General features: G+C 35.5%; 2 protein-coding genes across 2 annotated transcripts; one reads left to right on the top strand and one right to left on the bottom strand.

Moving 5' to 3' along the window:
* Positions 1 to 759: 759 nt before the first annotated feature.
* Positions 760 to 6,840, bottom strand: LOC306864683 (SH2 domain-containing protein 1B-like). The gene is made up of 4 exons (XM_079408842.1): positions 6,484 to 6,840; positions 2,180 to 2,243; positions 1,884 to 2,064; positions 760 to 1,672 (listed from the first exon to the last, which is right to left on the bottom strand). Exons 1-4 carry the CDS (start codon positions 6,615 to 6,617, stop codon positions 1,629 to 1,631), a joined length of 423 nt encoding a protein of 140 aa, XP_079264968.1. The 5' UTR covers positions 6,618 to 6,840; the 3' UTR covers positions 760 to 1,628.
* A 1,589-nt stretch (positions 6,841 to 8,429) lies between these two features.
* LOC306865093 (PI-PLC X domain-containing protein 2-like) lies at positions 8,430 to 23,788 on the top strand. The gene is made up of 4 exons (XM_079409461.1): positions 8,430 to 8,754; positions 10,220 to 10,686; positions 20,227 to 20,468; positions 23,174 to 23,788. The coding sequence occupies exons 1-4, from the start codon at positions 8,655 to 8,657 to the stop codon at positions 23,325 to 23,327; spliced, it is 963 nt and encodes a 320-aa protein (XP_079265587.1). The 5' UTR covers positions 8,430 to 8,654; the 3' UTR covers positions 23,328 to 23,788.

Genomic DNA, 23,788 nt, shown 5'->3' with positions numbered 1-23,788 from the left:
CGAGTTCCTGTGAAAGAAGGTCGCATTCGAAGTGTCCTACTTGCTTTTCTAAAATGAGACAGCCTCGATGACGCATGCACCCTTCGAATGAGACCTTCATAGGACGCAGCCTTCCAAATGAGACACATCTGTAGTTAGGGTATGCATGTACATTTTATCAGCAAGAGCTGATAAAATGTAAAAAAAAAACTGTAACTTGATTGCAATGTAAGTCGCTTTGGATAAAAGCATCTGCTAAATGCATAAATGTAAATGTAATGTACTCTATTCAATTGAGATGTATTTCTACACTTCATTCTTATTTAAGTTAAACTATAAATATAAGCACTTTCCCACGAAAATCAGGTACTGTTTATCTTTTTTTATTATCTTCTTCTTCTTCAAGTGATCAGGCTACATCACTTGCTGTCTTAGACCACATAGAACAGCGTAATGGAAACTGTTTGACTGTCCAATGTGGGCACATCTATTTTAAGTTGTGGTAAAGAAAATGGTATATATATACATGAAGAGTTCATTTGCAAAAACAGATAACTCAATTTTTAACAATTCTCAAAAATCATGTTTTTTCATTGTGCATTCAAATCTCAAACTGCAGTTGGGTTATTTTGATTAGGTTCAAAAATACAGCTAACATAATAAAAACATGATAACATAATAAAAAACATGTTTTTTGATGTTATCTGTTTTTGCAAATAAACTCTTCACATGTTAAAACCTAAAGACAGCCCATTCATACTGAATAATATGAATAATAATAACCAATTTACATATTTTATTATAGACTTTTACATACATTACTACATTTACATACATTATTATAGACAAAATTAGATTATATTTATAAACTGTACATACAATGCCACATTAAAAATCTAAAACGAAGTTTTAGAATTTCTAGAATGTTGTAAAATAAATATTTAATATTTTGCACTATTTTAGGACCCTAAATCAAGCATGTGACAGTGACCATGTGAACTCCTCTGTACATTAAATCATTTGTCATTAAAGCAATCCCAAATACCAAGACATTCTGAAAACCATGTTAATGAACTGTTCACTCAAATGATTATGATGATACTATAATTTGTAACAAATGACACCAAAATCCTATGAAAGCTTATTTCTGCCACAGAATAAAAAATAATAATAATAAAAAAAGGTAATTGCGACTTTGTCACAATTTTGACATTTTTCCTTACATTTCTTAGTTTACATCTCACAATTCTGACCTTTTTGTCACAATTCTCATTTCTTCAGAACTGCATGCATGATATAAACTCAGAATTGTGAGGTATAGACTCTGAGAACTATGTAATAAACCCGGAATTCTGAGTTTATTTCTTGCAATTCTAATTTTTTTTTTAATTGTGAGATGAAAGGTTGTAATTACCTCTTTGTTCCACAGCAGAATAAAATTCACACCATGTACATTCTCAATGTATGCAATTTCCATGCACAAAAACATGCCCATGCTAAAATGTGATTCAAGTAATAAGATTCCACGTGCATTTGCCATATTTGAGGTGGAAAATGGCCAGAAAGTTCTCGGAAACTGTAATAGCACATCTATATCGTTCATATTAGCTGATCCAATTATCCAGTCAGAATGTCACATTGTGAATAAATCAGTCCGGCAGAACAACAACATAGTCCCCTGAGCAGTCAACATCTGAAAGAGACAAAAACAAGTGTTCACAGTTAATTTGGGTAAATGAAATATTTCGATTCTCTGTCAAAAAGAAAAAAAAAATCAGCAAGACTGATTCCTGCTAATTATAATTGTCTAATAATGTTTCATTGTAATGACATTGGTAATGTCTCTGATATTGCTAATGTCTTTGATATTGCTAATGTCTTAAATTGTAACAGTTGACACTCACTTTCATAGTCATTTTCCTCGTTAGGGACTAGTGGTTCTGCACACTGCAATGGCTGATCTTGCAGCGTTTTTCTTTTCAGCGAACGGCGTAAGTGTGTTGCAAGTCCTTGATTCTTTTGCTTGTAATGACGAATAAGATCCTTCATCGTCTTGAAAAACTTCTCCTCTACACCTGAGCTAGCCTGAAACAAATTGTGTTGTGACATTAGAATGAATTTCATTCATTTATATTTATATATTTATTCATATCAATCATATTTGTTGGCAAACCAATGCAAATCGATTAGATTATTCTACCTGTAGAGTGAAGTATCCAGTGTGGGTTTGGAGGATCCTGTAAGTATAGACCACTTTTTGTTTGCTGTAAAAGTGCATAAATAAGTAAATAGATAATTAATTAAGTGAACATGGTTCATTTACATTTAATCATAAACTTTAAAACTTGAATTATGTCAGACTATGACCTTGGGGGTTTGATAGTCAGGGTTGATGTGGGTCTTAAAAACTTCTTTTTTTTTTATTTTAAAAAGTTTTTAATTTGCCCTTACAAAAATTAAAGTGTAAAAAGTTCTAAAAGGTTTTAAATTCATAAAGTCATGGCAATGCCACATGCACTGCAAAAAAAAAATATATATATATATATATATATATATATATATATATATATATCTTCAGTATTTTTGTTTTGTTTTCCAATACTATCCAGTATCTAAACATCCTTAAATCAAGATTTACTTGAGATTCAAATTGATGTCTTGTTTTCTGAAAAACTGGACAAAATTAATTGAGTTTGTGATTAAAGTGAGGTATGAAAACTTGTTGGCCCTACGAATTAAGTTGTTTTTTTCTGAGCCCATTGGCAGATAAATGTTCTTGTCTTGAACATGAATTAATCAGTTTCTCATCTTATGTCATTTTGAATAAGTAAATGTATTTTGATTTAAGAATCTTTGGACATTTGCACAGGAAAACAAGACAGAAATACGGATGAAGGACATAATATTTATTCATTTTTTTTTTGCTGTGTCATCAGAAGGTACGGTAAATTCTAGATTTTGAGAGCAGAGCTATTTTTAAGCATTGCTACTACAAGACATTTATATTTAGAGACCATTGTTGTGTTGTTTTCCATTTCATTTATTCCTTAATTATTTTTTTTTTACTTGGTCTTAAAAAGTCTTTAAATGCATATTTTACCTGCATAAAACCTGCAAAAACCCTGGACTATACGAAAACACTGAAAATATACATGGTAAAAAAAAACTTCTTTCTACAGCTTTTTACAGGAAAATACAACATGGTTATAGTATACTTAAGATCTGTATCATCAAGGTCATAAATGACCTTCAGGAAATGTCGTGCTATGTTTGGTTAGATTTGCTGATAAGACTTTCAGTTCTACCTTCATTTTTTTTTATTATTAGGTGCTATGTAAGGCCAAATGAGAATTTTTGGAGATTTTCAAAGTGTAGCCTTTTAACATTTTTCGTTTGTTTTCATCTATCTACAGTGCATTCTGCACACAGATTGTTAAGATGTTGCCAACAAGAAATAAACAAGTAAAGCTACTTTACTCAAAGACTATAGAATACCCAAGACTTGTCACTCGTATATTTTCGAATGGGGAAAAATGCAACACTCAATATAGCCACTCTATCGCACGAAGCTCTGCATTCTGAGACGTGCGCATGCTGATCTAGACTGAAAAAATAAGCTTTTTATAATGCTATTTGAGCAAAAGAAACAACAATAATGATACAGTTGTTGTCAGATTTCTTTGGTGATTTCAAATATGAAAAGGAAGATATTCTGAAGAATGAGGGAAACAGAGCAGTTCTGGGGCACCATTGACTTCCATATTATTTTTTTTTACTATGGAAGTCAATGGTGCCCCAAAACAGCCTGGTTACAAACTTTCTTCAAAATATCTTCCTTTGTGTTCAGCAGAACAAAGAAATTCATATAGGTTTGGAACTACCTGAGGGTGAGTAAATGATGACAGAATTTGAATTTTTGGGTGAACTATCCCTTTAAGCTGTGCTGTTGTTGGCTGCCACAGTAACAGTAATAAGCTCAGGAATTCCTTTAAAGTAGGATACTTGTTTTGCGCACCAGGAAATCTGTCATGTCCGGCGCTGTATGCATGGCTTGCTGCATTAAAGTTAAAATACTGAGTGTGAAATAATAAAATGATATGTTAAAACGTGTACTCTAATCATTCTGTGGACAAAATCCTGTGAACTTCTCCCTGATCGGGAGCTGTATATGCACATGTGCGCACATCTGTTTTCAGTGCAGCTAATCTCGCATCACTTCATGTCATCTTCCCACTCATTAAATTATGACGGGTCCTTTACTGCAAAAAGATGGTCACTGCAACAGTTTAAAGTGATGAAACTATGGCACCATGTGCTTTGTTAAACCATTTTCATAGGTTTCACGTTATATAGTCGGCTCGTAAAATATAAATGCACATGCCCAGTAGCAGTAGCTGTATCCCTTCTAGCCTTAACCACAAATCAGACAGGAGAGTAGATTAACTAAGGTGAACTGAAACTTGAAAAATGGTGTGTTCATGGTTGACATAAAATACTTTCTGATGTTTATTCATGTTCATTTCGTGCTTTACGTAAATATGAAAAGACGATTGGTTCACGTGTTTGAACTGAGGCAATACAGTGATCTGTCACGAGTCACGACACATTCTCGAGCCACAAAACGGTGATGTTATTTATTGTTTGAATTTCTTTAAAAATGACAAAATGTGAAAGCTGAGAGTCATGAGACCTTGTTTCATATCAGAAGTAACCTGCTTTGTCTTGTCCAGGGGTGTCAAACTCAGGAGGGCCACAGCCCTGCAGAGTTTTGTTCCAACCCTGCTCCAACACACAAACCATGTAGTTCTCAAATAAGCCTGAAGGACTTGATTAGCTGGATCAGGTGTGTTTAATTAGGGTTGCAGCTAAACTCTGCAGGGCTCTGGCCCTTCAGGAACGGAGTTTGACTCCCCTGGTCTTGTCTGTCGGTGTGCTGTCAGTGTCCTCTTTGCTCTGCGATTATATTTTTCACTGCGTGAGAAGATGATGTGTTGTGTGAGAGCTGAATTCTTTGTCGGGGATAGCAACAGCAACTAAGGAGGGCGGGTCTTTGCGAATGTTCAATTTATAGTGTAAATATATACTGAGAAGTATACATGTTTCACTGCAATATTTTCACATTTTGTCTCTACTGTGTGCACTTATGTAGTCTACAAGATCTACCAGTTCTCTTTTTACCACTGAAAGAAGCTGCCCATTTCCCCTTTTTATGAATGTGCATTGGCAATTGCTTCACCGTTAAACTTGCCTAAAGCATCTTTATTATAGTTTAACAGCTGTTCCGCTTCAGAGTCAATACAATTTGGAGGAAGAAATATCTATTGTGTTTCTGATTCTATGAAAGGATTCACCATAATGAAAAAGAGACAAAGTATATTGTATTAACAGCAATCTTAAACATTAATTCTTATCAAATATCCAAAAAAGATATATGAGAACATGTGATTTTAAACAGAAGTAAGAAAAGCACTTCCGAATGTTGTCCTGAACATCAAATGGTAGAGCATGGTACTTCAATGCCGTGTCAATTTCTTTGGATAAACGTGTCTGCCAAATGTAAATATAGAGGGTAGTTGAGAAACTGACATAACCAAATTCTTTATACTTTTTACATACATGCGCATTCTAAAATACAGAGTGCAGGTATTTTCATGACCCTAAATGACAAAAAAATCCAAAGATTTCAAGTAAAAAATCACTGGTTTCAAAGCATTACCAACAAAATCAAAAATTTTAATGGGTAAAATTGAACCGCAACATATCATCAGGGCTGAAAACCGGACCAATTTAGAAAAAATAATGGCATGAGAAATGCACTTTAAGGTAAGAATTACAAATTCTTGTTTACAAATTACACATTCACTGCTTAATTTCCCATAAACATTCTAGAAATTATAAAACAAATATTAAAAAATGTAATTCGCTGATTTTTGAGATATAGAAACTCAATATATTCCAATAATTAACCTGCCCTCGGTTTTGAAAGTAACAAGATGCCACTTTTAGTGTAATTAGGATTAGTATAATATTCTTAATTCAACTGAACCATTTGATTTTATCCTTATTTTATACATTTGTTTTACATTTTATTATCACTCACTCGTGTCAGTTTATAAGGTTTCTCAAGAGTCCTGTCTTTTTTCAACACTGTCAGATATTAAAATGATCAATATCAATATCAGCCTAAAGAGCTGCTTTCCATATTTGAGCTGCTGTGAACCATATTTGATAGCTGTGAGATGTATGTTTTTCGCAACAGCTGTCAATACTTTTTTCTGGTAGCTACTAAACTAATAAAACAGAAAATCAGTTTGATCCATCCTTTAGTCTCTAATTCATTCATTCATTCACGAAGTATCCATCTTGTATCGGATGGTGGCAAGGAAATTACATGAAGAGATTGCACCATGAAGAACACATTATTCCAGAATAATTCCTTGATAAAGTTATTAGTTTCTTTAAAAAGAAAAAAAACAATGTGAACAGGGGGAAAAAAATACTCACTACACACAGAGGCAGAGAGCTCCCTGAATGGTCTCGCTGTCCCGAATGAGGTATGTTCCACCCCGTCCTTTCTTGCCGAGCAGCTCCTCACATCTCTGTTTGCTTATCGGCCCATGATACGCTGGATGATCCATGTTTCACATCGCACGCGTGAGGAACGATGTGTCAGCGCAAGTCACTGCTGTTTGCTCAAAGGATATTAAAACGTCACGTCTTAGGTCCACAATTAACTTAGTGGAGGGAATCTTCCTTCATGCCCACGCACAGAAATTATGATACACCGCGAGATAATCTGAGCATCTTTCCGTCTGAGTCTATACTGCGCACGCAAACATACTAAATGTCACACAGGAAGTCGGTTTGCTTGTGTGTTTGCTTACTAGTAGGCTACTGGTCAAGGAAGTGTAAACATGTCAAAATCTACAAGTAGCCTAACCATAAGATCTCGACTGAAGCTCTGTGTAATACACTTTTAATTGAACTAAAATGAAATCTATTTTATCTAAAATGAAATCTATTTTCTATTTTATCTTTGCTTAAAAAAATAGTCGGGTGCAAAAACGCTCTTTTGAAACATTTTAATGAGCCATTTACTAACATTCAAATGAAGTAAACATTTGTTATTTTAAATCGCAGTTTATTTTCACATTGTGCTTTTTCCCCTTTCAGCCTCCTGTGATGGTATAGTAAAGGAAGAATTTGTGTTTTTAAACGAATCTTTTAAGTGAGCGAATCGCTTTGGTTATAAATGTTTTTCTTTTGATCTTTTTTACTGACCTTGATAAATTCCAGTTCAAGTTGAAGGATGAGTGAAAACTGAATTGGAAACGCTTGTGATGCACATTTTGGAGTCTCTCAGTCATATAGCCCTGTCCCAAATGGAATTTAATGTGCACCTGTAGTCTTACAGACAGACATGCAATCCCTTATGAAAATTAGCCATGTTTTTACAACAAATAAAACCAAAAAACCATGGTTACTATTGTTGAACCATAGTAACCAGAAATTAACCATGGTTTTGCTACACTAACCATTAACCATAGTAGGTCTATTTGTAGTAAAATTATACAAATGGTAATCGATATGCCAAAAAACAATGGTTTCTATACATTTACTACAATAAAACCATGGTAAATTTTTGTAAGGGATGTCCGCCACGTGCACGTGTCCATTAAGTACAGAAGACTGTAGGGCAAGGCTGGGCAACTTTGGTCCTGAAGGTGGAGGGCAGGCGTGTTTGATTTGGCTTGGAGCTAAACTCTAAAGGACTGTGGCCCCCCAGGACCGAAGTTGCCCAGCCCTGCCATAGGGTGTCCCATTCATCATTTTAGCATTCAGAAGGGTGCTCGTGAGCGTCCCCTTTGCGGCCACTATGCACACTCAATATGCACTTCTACCCGATAGTCAAAGCGGCATTACCTCATAAAAGTGCAGGCTCAGAGGAAGACAGCGAGGGTTTAGGGTGCGATTTGGGACAGGGCCATTATCGAATTCTTGCAATGTTTCAGTCCACTTGGAAATGAATTGGTTGAGCGATTGATTCAATGAGGCAATCACTTGTTGCCTCCTTCCGACATAATGAATCTTTTTAGTGATCTTTTAGTGAGTCATTGAGAATCAAAACCACTATGTTGTATGCACGATGCAGTGCCAAAAACCAAAATATGCTGAAGATAGGATTTAATTAAAGTTTTTTTTATAGTACATTAATGTTCTACTATTTTAATTATTCATTGCACCAACTGCTGAAAGTCAAAAGTGAATGTCTAGACTGTCATGCTCTTCAAACATGACAATATCCACTTGCAGTACTGAAGGTGAAGTGTCTCATCTGTTACCTGTCTAATGGAGAAGGAGAGGGCGGTGATAATCAGCCCTGACCAAGACGTTTAAACTCCAGCAGGGAAGCGGGGAGGAGGATAAGGATTGTAATTTGGATTTAAGAAGATTACCTTGTAGAATAGCTCGCTCTCCATCTGCAAGTCTGCCTCACACATCCAGTGATGTTATAATAACTAAATCATTGTTATCTTGATTCAAATCACGAGTTGATGAACCGATTGACCGTAATGATTTCACGGGGGATAGCAAGCATTGCTGGATTGGCTTGGCCTGGATCTGTGTTGAACTGGCATCGTGAATTTTAGAGCTGAAAAGCTTTACTAGTGGAAATGAAGACGCGGCCCACAGGAAACATTTCCAACGCCGACTGGATGGGCTCCCTGTGCCCTGCCCTCACATCCATGCCCCTCAAGCACCTGGCGGTTCCTGGTGAGAACCTCTTTTCCTTTTTGACATTTAACTGAAATTAAATTAAATATTAAAGTGTGGGTAAAAGTAAAACGAGGTATTATTTCCCATTTATAGCTATTTAATTCTAATGCAATTATTTGTTACACTGCAAAGACAGCACAGAGTTTATTTCTCATATTATTTTCATTTTTCTTTTTGGCCTGTCTCTAGCCCTGTATCCATTTTCTTGCTGTATTAACAATATATTTATATTTTGATTATTTATCATTATTCATTGTTGTTGTTGTTAGTAGTAGTATCTATTTAATATTACATTCATTCATTTTTTTATTATTTTTTTTATTATGCAAACAAACATGCTATTTACAGGTGACAAATCAAATACAGAGTAACCAGGGTCAACAAAACATACATGACAGCCAACATGGTTTGTGTGAGTATGAGTGTGTGTGTGTGTGTGTGTGTGTGTGTGTGTGACTGGGTGTTGGGGTTGGAAGTATAACTAAACAAAAAAATTTAAAATTAAATAAATTAATAAAAAAAAAATAAAGTACAACAGTAATGATAACAGTAATAATAATAATAATAGTAACATTAATAACAAAAATTAGACGATAGTAATTAACTAAAAAAAATAAATAAATAAATAAATGTGGGGAAAGTTGGAGGATTAGAAAGAGGACAAAATAGTAATAATAATAATGGTAGTAATCATAGTATTAATAACAAAATAATAATAATATTAATAATAGAGAGAAAATAATAATAATAATAAAGCTAAAAAGGGTAAGATATTGTAAGGCTGCATCTGGGGCATTTAGGCCCAGGACGAGCCATCTAGGAGAGGAGCTGCAGGGCACAAGGACCAAAGTCTCACGCCCGGCCGCCACTCACATGCCATGTTTACCTTACATATGTACTGTATATGTATTGTTAAGTGTATGATGCATTAAAAAAGTGTGACGTGCAATGTGGAGCCAGCCCAGTGCAAAGCCCAGGCCCCCATGCTCACGTCCCACTTACCCTGTGTGTGTCTGATATACATGTATGCATTTTTTTTTCCTCTTCTCCTCCCTCTCCTTCCTCCTCTCTCCTCTTCCCTTGCTTGTTTTAAAATAGATGTATGTATACCGTCTAGTGATGCATTAAAAGAAACAAGGCATGTAGTGCTGAACCTGCCAGAGGCAAGAAAACCAGGCCAAAGCTGGTACAGGTTGACGATACAAGGTACCATATGTGACATCCCATATGGTTGGATAGTGACTCAGTAACATTTTCCCAAAATTCTTTAACTGGGGTGCAATGCCACAAGGCGTGAAGATAGGTGTCTGGGGTGTTTTGTGTACAGTGTGAGCATGTTTCTGAAGTAAAACCCATTTTATCTAATAAAGAACTTGTAGTCATGACATAATATGTGGCTAAATGGACTGTAGAACTGTCTTGATGTCTTTGTCTTGATGCTGCCTTTATGCTTGCTCTATAGGCTCTCATGATTCCTTCAGCTTCTGGGTGGATGAGCAAGCTCCAGTCGGTCCAGACCAGAAAACATATGTGAAGCACCTGGCTGCGATATTCCGCTTCCTGGCAAAGAAGGTGATGAAGAAGTGGTCCATGACCCAGAACCTCACCTTTAGGGAACAGCTCGAAGGAGGAATACGCTATTTCGACCTGCGTGTTTCCTCCAAACCAGGAGAACCAGGCCACGAGATATACTTTATACACGGGCTGTTTGGACACAAAGTATGTGATGGCCTCAATGACATTAACAATTTTTTGAACCTACACAAGAAAGAGGTTGTTTTTTTAGACTTTAACCATCATTATGCAATGTGCGAGGAGCATCATCATTACCTAATCAAGATGCTGAAGGACGTGTTTGGTCACAAGCTCTGCAAGACTGATGTGGTGGAGGACATCACTCTGAACTATCTGTGGGAGAACAGGTACCAGGTGAGCTCTGGATGTCATGACACAATCTGATGATAATAATAATGGCTTTACGTTAATGGAAAGTGTTGGTGCGCAGATGGTTTTAGGTCAGTGATTAATCTGCATGATATCTAAATAAACACCTAAAGTACCTCTGTGAGAACTTGAGATAACAGTTAGTGCCCTTTAGATGGAGGAAAAACAGTGACACTCAAAAACAGAGACACTGATTATGAGAGGTTTACTTTTTAACACTTTAAAACAGATCCAAGCCTTTGTCATAGTGATTATGTGATCAGTCATACTGAAACTAATCTAAAAACAGCTGTCAAAAACTGGAAAACATCATGTTTTTCTTGTTACCGACACACATGCTAGTTCTGTCTCACAGCGTCAGTACACAAACTCATACACATGCTGCTTCTGGCTAGATTCCATTGATAAAGAAAATATTTTTTTAATTATTAGTTTGTTGTCAAAAAAAAAATATCTGTGTTTGCATCATCTCACTATAAATGAGATATGGCAATAATTGTAATTTTTGTGTGGGTTTACTTTTTACTGTAATACCAAACTTGGTTTTAAATGTTTTATTACCATTTTTTTGTGCCCAGTGTTATTAGGGCCCAAGCCAGTAAGGCGCAGGGCCCTATTGTTCTTCTAAGGATTATTATTTTTTTTTTTTTTATTTTTTTTTTTATTTTTTATTTCAATCATCCGGGCACTTTTGGGGGCCTTAACGTGCCCGAAAACTCTCGAAAATTGGCACGCACATTGGAACCTGCGGCCATTAGGACGCCGCTGAGGCTGGGACCCGGGCGTGGCACAGGGGCTCTACGGCGCCCCCTGGAAAATTGTCAGAAAACACGATGTATAGCTCACACATACTTGCACGTATTCATATGAAACTCGGTACACATATAGAACTCATTGAGCCGAACAACTTCCGCACAGCATGTCTTAGGCTCCGCCCAACAGGAAGTCGGCTATTCAGGGCTGTTTAAAAAGCGCATGCTCTGGAATTTGATATACTCCTCTGAGGATTTCCATACGATTGCCACCAAACTCGGTGAACATGATCTCAAGACATTGGGGACGCTAAATTGCGAAGATATTTTTGATATGTCGAACGGTTTGCCCGTGGCGAGGCGATGAAGTTATGGCGAAAAATGAGACCCAGGAAATGCCTAATAACGTCCACATACATTGTATGATGTAGATCAAACTTCAGTGATTTGTTCGTTGTATGATGCCGATCGGATAGATGTGACTATTATGACTGAAAGTTATAGCGCCACCAACTGGCTGCAGGAAGTGTGTCGTTTTCAAAATGCTTTGAATTCAGCATCTTCTTTTTACTCGATTTGCTTCAAACTTCACCAGAATAATGTCAAAACACGGCCGATGTAAAACTGTGAAGGGAATATTGATATCTAAAATTATGTTGCCATGGCAACGTGTCAAAGTTGAAAATTCGTTTCTGGTGATTTTGAGGCAGATAACATGTTTAGAATGTCATGAAACTCAACACACATATCCATTTTAATGATAGTTAGACACTGGAAAAAGCTCATAAACGGGCGTGGAAGAGGCACTCTATAGCGCCACCTTTTGTCAAAAATTGGGGGGTTAGTTTTAGCTACAGACCCCAAACTCGGTACATAAATTGTTCTAATTAATCCGGACAACTTTCTAATTTACAGTCATTAGCTACGACCAACAGGAAGTCGGCTATATTTATTTTAATGTGGGTTTTTTTTAAAAACGGGCTGTAAACAAATTAATACTCCTCCAAGCAGAAACACGGAAATCACACCAAACATTTTTTATCATGATGCCAAAATACTGAAGATGCTAAATTGCGGACGTATTTAGGATATCTTGAACGATGATTTAATGGCAATTTATTAAAGTTACAGTAAAAAAGATATATATATTTTTTTTGTATCTTTTAAGAGAAGCTTCCAAACACTTCATAAAAAATTACATACACAGAACAATACAGTCTGAGAATATGTGATTAATTTCATGAATTTACAATACACTATGCTTAGGAGAAAATTTAAAAACTATCAGAGCTGCTTTTGAGTGAGAGCTCCCTGCCAGCCTGCCTCTGAGTGAGAGCTCCTGTCACTGCAGCTGAGTGAGGGGTGGGGGTGGGGTGGGGTGTGAGTGACTGTGTGGATTGAGGAGCTGGGTGAGAGAGAGAAAGAGAGAGAGAGGGTCTGTTTTTTAAAATCTTTAAAAAATGCTTATAAATCATTAAATAAGGTCTCAATTCTTAACATTAGGAAATGCATTAATTAACGTGAACTAACAATGACAAATATATTTTTACAGCATGTTAATTCTTCCATGATAGTATGAACTAACAAAGAACAATTTTTTTAAAGCATTTATTAATCTTTTTAATGTTAGAAAAATAGTCATGTTCAAAAGATAAACTTTAAAATGTAATAATATATTAACACATTTTGGAATTAATATTGATCAACATTAAATGGTATATAATTATTAATGTTTATATATATATATATATATATAATGATAGCTACAGACACCAAACTCGGTACATAAATTGTTCTTATTAATCCGGACAACTTTCTAATTTACAGTCATTAGCTACGACCAACAGGAAGTCGGCTATATTTATTTTAATGTGGGTTTTGTTTTTAAACGGGCTGTAAACAAATTCATGCTCCTCCAAACAGAAACACGTAAATCACACCAAACATTTTTTCTTATGATGCCAAAATACTGAAGATGCTAAATTGCGGACGGATTTAGGATATCTTGAACGATGATTTAATGGCAATTTATTAAAGTTACAGTAAAAAAGAGAAAACTTTTCTTTTTTTTTTTCTTTTAAGAGCAGCTTCCAAACACTTCATAAAAAATTACATACACAGAACAATACAGTCTGAGGATATGTGATTAATTTCATGAATTTACAATACACTATGCGGAGGAGAAAATTTAAAAACTATCAGAGATGTCCTGTCTCTGTGCTTCTAATGTTTGCGGTGGGTGACTGACTGTGTGAGTTCAGTGAGTGTGGAGGGGGAGAGAGAGAGGGAGAGAGAGAGAGGGTCTGTTTAAACATCTCAATAAAATCCTTAAAAAATGCTTATAAAGCATTAAAGGTTTTGATAACACTTTATAATTAAGTCTCATTTGTTAACAGTAGGGAATGCATTAATTAACATGAACTAACAATGAAAAATATATTTTTTACAGCATGTTAATTCTTCATTGATAGTATGAACTTACAATGAACTAACAATGAACAAAATATTTGTAATATTAGAAAAATAGTCATGTTCAAAAGATAAAACATTAAAATGTAATAATATATTAACACATTTTGGAATTGATTTTGATCAACATTAAATGGTATATATTTATTAATGATGTAAATTAACAACAGTTAAATAATGTTGTTTTTTAACATTGGTTAATTCACAAATAACATTAAATATTAACAATATATTTTTTACTTTATTCATTTGTGTTAGAAAAAATTATTCATGTTAGTTAATGGAAAAATAAATCATTAAAAAATGCTTATAAATCATTAAAACCTTTGGTAACTATAATAATTTCTCATTTGTTAGCATTAGTAAATGCATTAACTAACATCAACTACCAATGAAAAATATATTTTCACAGAATTTAAAGTTTTATATGTTGTTCTGTGTGTGTGTGTTTCACAGAGTTGATGGTTTGGAATAACCCTTTAATTGCCGTATCCCTTAAAATCAAACTGCCAGAGGGTTACTGTAATGCTTGTGCTCGCTGGGCACCGTTTTATCGATGCCACCGGGGTGGCGTATGCTGACGGCTTGGGCCCGTCATCGCTGCTCGCAGCTATATTTAGGGCCCAAGCCAGTAAGGCGCAGGGCCCTATTGTTCTTCTAAGGATTATTATTTTTTTTATTTTTTTTTTTTTTTTTATTTTTTATTTCAATCATCCGGGCACTTTTGGGGGCCTTAACGTGCCCGAAAACTCTTGAAAATTGGCACGCACATTGGAACCTGCGGCCATTAGGACGCCGCTGAGGCTGGGACCCGGGCGTGGCACAGGGGCTCTACGGCGCCCCCTGGAAAATTGTCAGAAAGCTTGATGTATAGCTCACACATACTTGCACGTATTCATATGAAACTCGGTACACATATAGAACTCATTGAGCTGAACAACTTCCGCGCAGCATGTCTTAGGCTCCGCCCAACAGGAAGTCGGCTATTCAGGGCTGTTTAAAAAGCGCATGCTCTGGAATTTGATATACTCCTCTGAGGATTTCCATACGATTGCCACCAAACTCGGTGAACATGATCTCAAGACATTGGGGACGCTAAATTGCGAAGATATTTTTGATATGTCGAACGGTTTGCCCGTGGCGAGGCGATGAAGTTATGGCGAAAAATGAGACCCAGGAAATGCCTAATAACGTCCACATACATTGTATGATGTTGATCAAACTTCAGTGATTTGTTCGTTGTATGATGCCGATCGGATAGATGTGACTATAATGACTGAAAGTTATAGCGCCACCAACTGGCTGCAGGAAGTGTGTCGTTTTCAAAATGCTTTGAATTCAGCATCTTATTTTTACTCGATTTGCTTCAAACTTCACCAGAATAATGTCAAAACACGGCCGATGTAAAACTGTGAAGGGAATATTGATATCTAAACTTATGTTGCCATGGCAACGTGTCAAAGTTGAAAATTCGTTTCTGGTGATTTTGAGGCAGATAACATGTTTAGAATGTCATGAAACTCAACACACATATGAGTATTAATGATAGTTAGACACTGGAAAAACCTCATAAACGGGCGTGGAAGAGGCACTCTATAGCGCCACCTTTTGTCAAAAATGGGGGGGTTAGTTTTAGCTACAGACACCAAACTCGGTACATAAATTGTTCTTATTAATCCGGACAACTTTCTAATTTACAGTCATTAGCTACGACCAACAGGACGTCGGCTATATTTATTTTAATGTGGGGTTTTTTTTAAAACGGGCTGTAAACAAATTCATACTCCTCAAAGCAGAAACACGTAAATCACACCAAACATTTTTTCTCATGATGCCAAAATACTGAAGATGCTAAATTGCGGACGGATTTAGGATATCTTGAACGATGATTTAATGGCAATTTATTAAAGTTACAGTAAAAAATTGATTTTTTTTTTTTTTTATCTTTTAAGAGCAGCTTCCAAACACTTCATAAAAAATTACATACACAGAACAATACAGTCTGACGATATGTGATTAATTTCATGAATTTACAATACACTATGCAGAGGAGAAAATTTAAAAACTATCAGACAGTTGTTACAATGCTTCTATGAGTGAGAGTTCCCTGTCAGCCTGCAGCTGAGTGAGGGGGTGGGGGTGGGGTGGGGTGTGAGTGACTGTGTGGATTGAGGAGCTGGGTGAGAGAGAGAAAGAGAGAGAGGGTCTGTTTTTTTTTAAATCTTTAAAAAATGCTTATAAAGCATTAAAGGTTTTCATAACACTTTATAATTAAGTCTCATTTGTTAACAGTAGGGAATGCATTAATTAACATGAACTAACAATGAAAAATATAATTTTTTACAGCATGTTAATTCTTCATTGATAGTATGAACTTACAATGAACTAACAATGAACAAAATATTTTTAATGTTAGAAAAATAGTCATGTTCAAAAGAGAAACTTTAAAATTTAATAATATATTAACACATTTTGGAATTAATATTGATCAACATTAAATGGAATATAATTATTAATGATTATATATATATAATGATAGCTACAGACACCAAACTTGGTACATAAATTGTTCACATTAAGCCGGACAACTTTCTAATTTACAGACATTAGCTACGACCAACAGGAAGTCGGCTTTTTTTTTTTTATGTGTTTTTTTTTTTCAAAACGGGCTGTAAACAAATTCATACACCTCCAAGCAGAAACCACAAATTCACACCAAACACAGAACAAGACAGTCTGAGGATATGTGATTAATTCCATGAATTTACAGTACACTATGGCGAGAAGAAAATTTTAAAACTTATCAGAGATATCCTGTCACTGTGCTTCTAATGTGTGCGGTAGGTGACTGGGTGAGTGACTGACTGTGTGAGTTCAGTGAGTGTGGAGGGGAGAGAGAGAGAGAGAGAGAGAGAGAGAGAGAGAGAGAGAGAGAGTCTGTTTAAACTTCTCAATAAAATCCTTAAAAAATGCTTAAAGCATTAAAGGTTTTGATAACACTTTATAATTGAGTCTCATTTGTTAACAGTAGGGAATGCATTAATTAACATGAACTAACAATGAAAAATATATTTTTTACAGCATGTTAATTCTTCATTGATAGTATGAATTTACAATGAACTAACAATGAACAAAATATTTTTAATATTAGAAAAATAGTCATGTTCAAAAGATAAAACTTAAAAATTTAATATATTAACACATTTTGGAATTGATTTTAAACATTAAAACATTGATTTCAACATTAAATGGTATATATTTATTAATGATGTAAATTAACAACAGTTAAATAATGTTGTTTTTTAACATTGGTTAATTCACAAATAACATTAAATATTAACAATATATTTTTTACTTTATTCATTTGTGTTAGAAAAAATTATTCATTTTAGTTAATGGAAAAATAAATCATTAAAAAATGCTTATAAATCATTAAAACCTTTGGTAACTATAATAATTTCTCATTTGTTAGCATTAGTAAATGCATTAACTAACATCAACTACCAATGAAAAATATATTTTCATAGAATTTAAAGTTTTATATGTTGTTCTGTGTGTGTGTGTTTCACAGAGTTGATGGTTTGGATTAACCCTTTAATTGCCGTATCCCTTAAAACCAAACTGCCAGAGGGTTACTGTGATGCTTGTGCTCGCTGGGCACCGTTTTATCGATGCCACCGGGGGTGGCGTATGCTGACGGCTTGGGCCCGTCATCGCTGCTCGCAGCTATATTTTTAGTATTGAGATACTATTATTGCTTTTTATCATAAAATATAATTCTTTCCATTTACTCTTCACATTTTTGTTAAAGTTTTAGTAATTTTGTTCTGTGCTTTTATAATTTTTACTTATGGGGCAGTCGTGGCCTAATGGTTAGAGAGTTGGACTCGTAATCCAAAGGTTGCTGGTTCGAGTCTCGGGCCGGCAGGGTTTGTAGGTGGGGGGAGTGAATGTCTAGCGCTCTCTCCACCCTCAATACCACGACTGAGGTGCCCTTGAGCAAGGCACCGAACCCCCAACTGTTCCCCGGGCGCTGCAGCATAAATGGCTGCCCACTGCTCCGGGTGTGTGTTCACGGTGTGTGTGTCTTCACTGCTGTGTGTGTGCACGTTGGATGGGTTAAATGCAGAGCACGAATTCCGAGTATGGGTTACCATACTTGGCAGTATGTCACTTCACTTTAGTTATTTTGGTATACCAAGTCAAACTAAATTAAAATAAGAAGTGTCACCTTTGCAACCAGCTGATATAAATGTGCTTTTATATTTTATTTCAGTTAACTTTTATTTCAAATAATGGCAATTCTTTTTTGGTTTGAGTTTTAGTTTCACTTTTAGGTTGTTAATAACCCTGGCTCTGTCTGACGATTCTTTGTGTGTCTGTGGTGTGTTGCACCAGAGGTCAGCTATTCCTGCAGTATACTGACCCTAATCACCATAGGATTAATGTCTCACCTCTACTCCGATAGAGAGAGACAATTGTACAAATGGCAAAAACTGGACACCAACATCCCATTTGAGCACTCTATTTGTGAACACTTTCAGTTGAACAGATTCTCATATTAGTCTTTGTGGACATAACTGATTAAGATGACATGCAAATCAACATGGTGTTCTGATTAGTAACTGAAAAGGTGGTGAACCAAGGTCATAAATGTTTGAGTCATTTTTCAGAGTCTTGGTTCCATGTTTGAGGTTCAAATAGATTTCTACATTTTGAAAATATAAGAAAATATACATGGTTATGGCCTAGTAAATCGCAAAAATTGGAAAAGTCATGGGGCCTCTGAATATTGTTAGTAGTCAAAACTGTAATGAAATGCTTTTTTGGGGGCTGTTGTGAGTGGTTGCTAAGATGAATGGTTTTACCACATTGTAAAGTGGTTTCTTGGGTGTTTTGAGTGGTTACTTACTGTCAAGTCAAACTGAGAGAAATGGAAAAATATATATAAAATATATTCAAAAAATATAAAATATATACATATTAATAATAATAATTCGTCAGCGAATCTGAGTGAGGGGTGGAAAATAAAGAAAAGAAAAAAATTCTGTTGTCGCGTGAGATGAGACGGACGCAACTTCTCTGCCGAAACCTAAAGCTGGACGCAAAGAAAGTGCACAAACATCCAAACCATCCTCATATCCCGGAATGGGGCCGGTGAGAACTTTAATTTCGATTCGGTAAACGAAAGGATGTGGCTGATGTAGCGGCAGATCCCGAAACGGTTTGTGATGCAGCATATGTGTTTGTGTTCGGCACGGAGAGATCTGCGGGGTTTCCTGTGTTTATCTGTTCATCGCTTAACTATAAAGTTCAGATGATGACTAAAATAGTTCAGTGCTGCAAATATCAATGTTGTTAAGTTGTGAGTGTATTGATTTGCTTATTTTTGATTGTATTTGATCGAGTGACGACAGAATATTGTTTATCACTGAAGTTCATATATGCGACTAAAAGCCGATCGTTAAATCTACAATTGAACAATGCTGTATGTTAAAAATAGATACAAAGAATCAGAATGACAGCAGTGGTTGTTTAACGAGTTTATTTGTAATTCATTTATATGAATTCTTTTGATTCTGTTTCAAGGTTTTTCACCTTTCGGCTACAACTTATGTCAATTTCATCAACATTGAACCAATAAAAAGAAGAGTGGAGTTTCCTTAAAGCAACAGTTCATCGTAAAATGAAAACTCATCTTTTAAAATTTAGTTGTAAATTTGTATGACTTTCTTTTTTGTGTGGAAAATGTAAAAGAAGATTAAAAAAAAAACACAATGGAAGTCAATGGGAACTAAACCTGTTTGGTTACCAACATTTTTCCAAATGTCTTCTTTGTGTTCAGCAGAGGAAAGAGTCATACATGTTTGGAATAACATGAGGATGAGTAAATGATGACAGAACGTTCAGTTAAACTTTACTTTGATGGTTCAATTTAGGAATTCTGTTGATTTTGCAATTGCATGTCATCTAACTCATCAGACAATTAGTAGAGTTTTAGTAGACTGTAAAGTTACTTATAGTCAACAATAATATGTCTAAAGGGGACCATCAAAATAAAGTGTTACAGAATTTTCATTTTTGGGTGGATCATCCCTTTAATAATTTGGATGATTCCAGTTTTGACTGTTGCTCAAAATGTGTGTATCGAAGTTTAATTTTTCCATGTGGATTGTTCTAAATATGCGCTACAGCAAGTATTTTGAAAGTACCACTAATAATACTATCATCATCATTAGCACCCACCATGTCAATGTAGAATAATGGCTCATTCAGTCTCTGGCATTTGTGTTTGATTTTACAGGTCCTAGTGTTCTACCACCATCCATCTGCTCAGGGCTGTCCTGTGATGTGGCCTGGTAGTAAAATTCCCGCCCCCTGGGCCAATACCACAGACACCACCAAGCTCATCCAGTTCCTGGAGACGACTCTGGGTGAACGAGCCAAATACGGCAGCTTTCATGTCTCTCAAGCCATTTTAACCCCACGTGTCAAGACCATCGCCAGAGGCCTGGTACGGGGGCTAAGAAACTACCTGGTGGAGAAGTGAGTACACTTATACAAGTTTATTCAAGTGTGCTATTAGTATAAAAATAGGAAAGTGTCCTTTTAGTCTACTTTTTATGTACTTCTCAGAAATGGGCTTTATGTATTTCTCAGAAATATACTTAAAATGACATTTAAGTATATATACTTGAGCTATATTTGTGCTCCTAGAGTCCGTGTTTTCATTGCTATATGGTAAGGGGTGCTAGTACACATCTTCTGTAAAGAATTTCCAAAAAACACACCGAAGAAGAAACCTAAACAACAGATGCTTCCACATGCAATCTGACTCTATGAATCTGACACGATCATCAGATATAAAACAGCATCAAAACTGTGTAACATTATGGAATAAAATGTCACCATTGAAGAGGTAATAATGACTGTCAAGCTTTGGGGTGTTGATTGACTCCATCTGCATTTTGATTATCATTCTGAATCCAACTCATATTATTTTTTTCAGCTTTTTGTTCAAAATGTTGTTTATTTCTTTATTTTTTTTATTTATGAAACTTACCCTCATTCGAGTGTTTAAAAAAGAATGCATGAAGCTAGAATAAATTGTTTATATATATATATATATTTATCCATGTATGTGTGTGTATCAGAGTTATTATAATTAACTAAAAACTAAAACCATACAACATTTTTGATACCTCAAACAAATTAAAATGTAAAACCATATTTAAAAAAAAAAACGTAATAAAAATGACAAATACAAAATTTCAATAAAATTAAAGCAGAAAACCTAATTTCTTCTTTCCAGTCAACTTTGATACAGCACTCTATGAACAGCCACCCCTTTCAGTAATGACCTTCTGTGACTTACCATCTTTGTGGAGGGTGTCTTTGATTAATGATTGTCTTCTGGACCATTGCCAGGTCAGCAGTCTTCCCCATTATTGTGGTTACAAAGAACAAGAGATACCCGGAATTTATACTGTAGGGATGGTCATTTAATAAAACTCAAATGTAAATATTCATATTTTGAGAGACAGGATTTTTTACTTTCATGAGCTGTAAGCAAAATTATTACTTTACATGTAATGAATCTAGAATATATGAAAGTTTCACTTTTTTTAAATGTTACCAAAAAAAATTACTTTTTTCACGATATTCAATTTTTTTAAAATGCACCTGTGTGTGTGTGTGTGTGTGTGCATGTTTATGTGGTTTATGAGGACACAAATTTGTATAATGACATGGGTATGACAGAGTTATTACAATATGAAGGTGGTTTATGAGGACACTGCCTATGTCCCCGTAATTCAAAAGGCTTAAAAAAACATACTAAATGGTGTTTTTTTTTTATCTAAAAATGCACAAAGTCTCCTGCGAGGGCTAAGTTTAGGTGTAGGGTTGGTGTAGGGCAATAGCACACACAGTTTGTTCAGTATAAAAACCATTACGCCTATGGAGAGTCCCCATAAACCACAAAAACCAACATGTGTGTGTGTGTGTGTGTGTGTATATATATATATATAATATTAGTTCCCTTACAGCATTGGTCTCAAACTCAGTTCCTGGAGCGCCGCAGCTCTGCACAGTTTAGCTCCAACCAGCTCCAAATCACACCTGCTTGGAAGTTTCTAGTGATACTGAAGAGCTTGATTAGCTGGATCAGGTGTGTTTGATTAGGGTTGGAGCTAAACTGTGCAGAGCTGTGTCCCTCCAGGAATTGAGTTTGAGACCAGTGCCTTACAGTGTTAGAATAATTTTAAAATCATCCACTAGGTGGCAGCCCCAACAACACTGCAAATTTGGTAAGTGGGGTCTGAGGAACCTTTTCTTGAGAACAAATGCAGTGGTCCACTAAGGTCCCAGTCTACAAATTGGGCCAGGATGAAGGGGCCCCTCTTAAAAATTCCCAGGCCTGTTGAAATACACCTTTTGATCTATGCATATAGAACATTTGTATATTGTGTACATATAGTTTCCAAACTATATATCATGTGCTCTTTTGAGTATAGCCTTTGATGTTAGACTGTCTGAATTAATAGGACATATTGGCACATATACTGACCGACAGACGTATGGAGCCTTATGCTGTGTCTTAGCGGACATCCTAGTGAGACAGCTGTCTCGGAGGAAGCAGTTTAATTCTGCCTGAGTGTGGAAGTTGGATTGTCTATTATTCCAGGATAAACACAGTCTGAGCTTCCCATTTCCTGGTTTTGTCCGGGCTGCTGTTGTAGATGACTATGGAGCTTGGGAAGTTTATTTCTATTCAGAGCTGACTCGGCTGACCTGAAATAGAATTAACACAGTGATTGCTAATACTTTCACAGCTCCCTGAAGACGTGTTAAGATTTATCGCATTGATTATACATGCATTTATGCCAATTTTTAGACTACCATTCAAAAGTGATTGGTACGATCTGTCATGTTTATCAAGGCTGTATTTATTAGATCAAAAATACAGTAAAATCAGTAATGTTGTGAAAGATTTAAAATAACTGTTTTTTTTAATATAGTTTAAAATGTCATTTATTACTGTGATGGCAAAGCTGAATTTTCAGCATCATTACTCCAGTCTTCACTGTCACATGTCACATCCTTCAGAATGTTGTGCTTAATATTTTTCTGTATGCCATTACATTTTTTCAGGATTCTTTGATTAATAGAAAGAAAAAGAACATAATTTATTTGAATGTTGTATCCTACATGTCTATTCTTACATCTTTATTCTGTTGTTTCTCTCACAGGAACCTTCCAACCATAATGACGTGGGTCGAGGCACAAAAGCCAGGTGCAGATGGGGTCAATATAATCACTTCAGACTTCGTAGAACTAGTGGACTTTGCAAACACTGTCATTAAATTAAATAACCTCCTCATTCAGGATCAGCCAGGCATATGACCTTTTCAGTGACCTGGAATCACATGGCGGTCACAGCAGGTCACTGATACCTATGACCATTTTTTATATTTAGTTCAACAGAACTTTGTGCCATCAATCTGTTCACTGAAACTCTTTTCAACAACAGTTGTTCGCCTACACTTCATGTATTGATGGAAACTATTGTAATTATTTATGATTAATTATTTTAAGAAATGTTAAATGTTTATTCTATATCACAATATCAGAGCAAGAACAAACATAGTCATTGAGTTTTTTCTTACGTCTTGAAAAAGAAAGTTTCCCATATTTTATATAATATCTCAGCACATTAAAAAGGTTTAGCAATGGCTCATATGTATACCTGATGTGATCAACAGTTTCTGGTCTTTATTTGTGTTTGAAAGATGTAGCCTCGGTCATGGCAGGAACCTTATTTTGACAGCTGGTGCAATACAACAATAAACAGTTTTTCTATTTTC

This window comes from Barbus barbus (genome assembly GCF_936440315.1).
Source record: "Barbus barbus genome assembly, chromosome: 46".
Lineage (NCBI taxonomy): Eukaryota > Metazoa > Chordata > Actinopteri > Cypriniformes > Cyprinidae > Barbus > Barbus barbus.
Note: the sequence above shows the minus strand (reverse complement) of the source record. Positions and strands in the feature narration are given on the sequence as shown.